Below are 4,130 nucleotides of genomic sequence, written 5' to 3' on the forward strand. Positions count from 1 at the left end.
GGTTATTAAAGTAGAATTAGTGAATAAAATCTTTCCTTTAAACGGGAATCTTGATAGTGCCAATTTTGCAAGTTTGGACGAGTCATGGTTGTGGCACAAAAGATATGGGCATTTTAACTATGTCACTTTAAAGTTTATGCATGAAAAGGGCTTGACTAAGAATTTACCTGAAATCTCATTGTCAAAAGAAGTTTGTGGCTCATGTCAATGGGTGAGGTACATAGGAAAGCATTTCCTAAAAGTGCTACCTAGAGGGCATTTGAAAAACTTGAGCTAGTTCATACTGATATGTGTGGGCCTATGCAGACACCATCTTTGGGCCAAAATAAATATTTTGTGTTCTTTATTGATGACTTAACAATGATGACTTAGGTGTATTTTTTGAGTAACAAGTCTCAAGTATTTTCAATTTTCAAGAAATTCAAAGCTTTTGCTGAAAGACAGAGTGGTTGTAAGCTAGAGGCTTTGAGGTCGGACAATGGTGGAGAATACACTTCAAATGAGTTCAATAAGTATTGCGAAGATGCGGGGATTTATCACAAGATGACAGTAAGCTATGCACCCGAACATAATGGGGTCTCAGAGAGGAAGAATATAATTGTAGTTGAAATGGTTAGATGTTTGTTGTTGGAAAAGAAACTACCGCAAAGCTTTTGGTAGAAGCTATTCATACTTCGGTGTATTTGTTAAATAGGCTGCCGACGAAAGCTGTGGATGGAAAGCCTCCTATTGAGACATGGAGTGGAATAAAGCCAACTGCCAAGCATTTAAAAATCTTTAGTTCAATATGCTATTCTCATATTCCTTCAGTCAATAGAAGCAAACTTGAACCGAAAGGTGAATTGGGGATTTTTATTGGATATTCGTCTCAAGCCAAGGGTTATAGAGTTTTTCAACTTGCAGACAAGAAATATTTCCATTAGAAGAGATGTAGTAATGGATGAGCATGCTTATTGGAACGAGGATAAGAAGCAAATTGAGCAAGAAAATGCAGTTTCTCAGAACTTGCATCCATTGCACTGCGACACAATCGTGGCTCGAAAATGCGGAAGAAGATGAAGAATCAGACGGGGAATCCTCACTTGATTCGCCAATTTGAAGATAAGGTCCCTTTCTAATATATACGAAAAGTGAAATGTTGCAATCTCTAAACCAACTAGCTATCAAGAAGCATCAAGACATGAAGTTTGGATTAAAGCTATGAAGAAGGAAATTGGTATGATCGAGAAGAATAACACTTGGAAGCTGGTTGATAAACCCAAAGAAAAAAATGTTCTAGGGGTGAAATGGGTTTATAAAACCAAACTTAATCCAGATAATTCAGTTTATAAGTACAAAGCAAGGCTTGTTGTGCAAGGTACAAAGCAAGGCTTGTTGTGAAAGGTTATGTGCAAGTTGCTGGTCTAGATTATGGAGACACATTTGCACCTGTTGCGAGACATGATACAATAAGGCTTCTGTTTGCTTTGGCAGCTCAATCAAATTGGAATTTGTATCATCTAGATGTGAGCATTCTTAAATGGGTTGTTGCAGGAGGAGATTTATGTTGATCAACCAGAAGGCTTTCAAGTTGCAGGAATGGAGGATAAAGTCTACAGACTAAATAAGGCATTGTACGGATTAAAGTAGGCTCCTCGAGCCTGGTACAATAAGAATGATGCTGATCCCATTCATTATGGATTCAAGAAAAGTGAAAATGAAGCCACTTTATATGTTAAGAAAGCTAAAGGCGGAGATGTGCTTGTGGTGTCACTCCATGTTGATGACCTTCTGTTAGCAGGAAGTAATGAAGCTATGGTGAATCAGTTCAAGCAAGAAATGGATACCAAGTTTGAAATGTCGGATTTGGGTGAAATGACTTACTTTCTGGGAATGGAGATTCATCAAGCTACTGATGGAATCTTCATTTCTCAAAGAAAATATGCATTGGATATTCTTAAAAGGTTCAAGATGGATAGGTGCAAACCTGTATCGACCCCACTGGTTCAGAATGAAAAGATTTTGAAGTTTGAATGAGGTGATAGGGTTGATCCAATAGTTTATAGAAGTCTAATTAGTAATTTTCTGTATTTGACAGCAACAAGACCTGATCTTATGTTCGCGGCAAGTCTTTTGTTGAGGTTCATGCATGCTCCAAGTTTAGTTCATCTTGGTGTCGCTAAACAATTGTTGAGGTATATCAAAGGAACCGCTAATTATGGTATTTGGTTTAAAAAGAAAGAGCAAGGGCAATTGATGGGTTATTCAGATAGTGATTGGGCAGGAAGTGTTGATTATATGAAAAGAACTTCTGGATATGCTTTTACACTTGGTTCAGGCTTGTTCTCATGGAATTCAAAGAAGCAAGAGGTGGTAGCTCAATCTTCTGCAGAAGCAGAATACATCGTTATTGCTAGTGCAACTAATCAGGCTCTATGGTTAAGAAAGATTTTATATGATTCAGAGCAAAATGGCATTGAAGCTACTGTCATTAAGGTTGACAACAAGTCAGCAATATCGATGGACAAAAATCCAGTGCTTCATGGTCGTAACAAGCATATAAATGTGAAGTTTCACACTATCAGACAAGCAGAGAAGGATGGCGAAGTTAAGCTTGTTCATTGCAGCTCAAATCAGCAGATTGCAGACATCATGACCAAGGCTCTTCCTAAGTGGAAATTTGAATTTCTAAGGGCTAAGCTGGGAGTATCCATGAAAAATCTCAAGGAGGAGTGTTAGACTGGATAGTCTTTAATCTAATATTTCCCAGTTTGATATTTTGTTTAGTTTATAAAGGAATGGTAGTCCTTGTTTTGTGGAATATGTCTTGTAAGAAAGGACAATAGTGGTTGGATAAGTTAGGTGTCCTACTAACTTTTGAAGTGTATTATGTAGATATATGTGTGTATGCCTTTTGGAATATGAAATGAATGAAAAAAGTTTCTGCTGAACCTATTTGTTTTCTCTGTAGTTTCAAAGCTAACAAGGAGAAGCAGAGCAGATATTCTTGAGCAACACCTCCTAGACCGCAATGAAAGCATGAGTGTTGTGCTCGAGAGATTTAACAACATTGGAATTAACACTCCTAGAGTTGTTGCCTTGCTAGGCATACACATTCCACAATACCTTGAGTTTCTTAGATCAATTATTAACAACAATAAAAAGAAGAAAAAAAGGACAGTTTGGTGCGCTAAACTCTCCCTATGCATGAGGTCACGGGAAGAGCCGAACCATATTGTGATTATACATAACCTTATCTTGCATTTCTAATAAATGTTTTCTTCATGGCTTGATCACGCAAAACCCTAATTCTCGGATCCATTAATAGGAGAGGGAGAAAAAGAGATCAAAGTTAATTACGTGTCATTTCTCTTGCAGGTGCTCACAGGTGTGGGAAAACACACTGTATTAAGCTGGTTCACCATTTACATCCCGAGGGGGACCCTCAACTCAACCTTGAACACGTACCCCACATGCTCAAGAAATGCCCGGATCCAATCCCTAACCCAAAGGCCGTGCAGTATGTGGGAAATGACAGAGGCACACGTATGAAGCTAGACAACAACTACTATAGGAACATATTGGACAACAAGGAATTGATGTTGGTAGACCACCAACTAGCTGTAGATAAAAAGACCAGACAATATGTAAAGAAAATAGCAAAGAATGAAGGCTACTTCTTCAAAGAATTTGCAAGAGCCATCACCGTTCTCTCTGAGAACAACCCTGTAAAGAAAATGGCAAAGAATGAAGGCTGCTTCTTCAAAGAATTTGCAAGAGCCATCACCGTTCTCTCTGAGAACAACCCTCTCACCGGAACAAAGGGGGAGATCAGAAAGCAGTGCAATCTTGCCAACAAGCTCCACTAGAAACTTGCTTTAGCTACTACTTGTACCCTCTCTTACCATTTGTATATATGAGGACAGGACCGTGATAATATAGAAATAAGGTGGTGTTTCCCAGTTGGAGTTTGTTTTAAGTCCAATTATGACTTGTTTTAGATGGTTTGTGGAAGTAGTGGTGACAATATTATTCCCAGTTGCTTTTTTAAGTTCTCAGAAACTGCTACTCCTTAGGCTGTAAGCTTTATGTTGGAGATGGGCCATGATAGAAGAAGGTGTTTCTCTCTCTCTCTCTCTCTCTCTCTCTCT

The 4,130-nt window shown here is 38.5% G+C and overlaps 1 protein-coding gene across 1 annotated transcript; it reads left to right on the forward strand.

Annotated features, from left to right (window-relative positions):
* The first annotated feature begins 2,124 nt into the window (after positions 1 to 2,124).
* On the forward strand, positions 2,125 to 3,848 carry LOC132048820 (peroxidase 21-like). Its single transcript, XM_059439506.1, has 3 exons — positions 2,125 to 2,713; positions 2,951 to 3,085; positions 3,358 to 3,848. Exons 1-3 carry the CDS (start codon positions 2,125 to 2,127, stop codon positions 3,846 to 3,848), a joined length of 1,215 nt encoding a protein of 404 aa, XP_059295489.1.
* Positions 3,849 to 4,130: the final 282 nt, after the last annotated feature.

Source organism: Lycium ferocissimum, chromosome 3 (assembly GCF_029784015.1).
Source record: "Lycium ferocissimum isolate CSIRO_LF1 chromosome 3, AGI_CSIRO_Lferr_CH_V1, whole genome shotgun sequence".
Lineage (NCBI taxonomy): Eukaryota > Viridiplantae > Streptophyta > Magnoliopsida > Solanales > Solanaceae > Lycium > Lycium ferocissimum.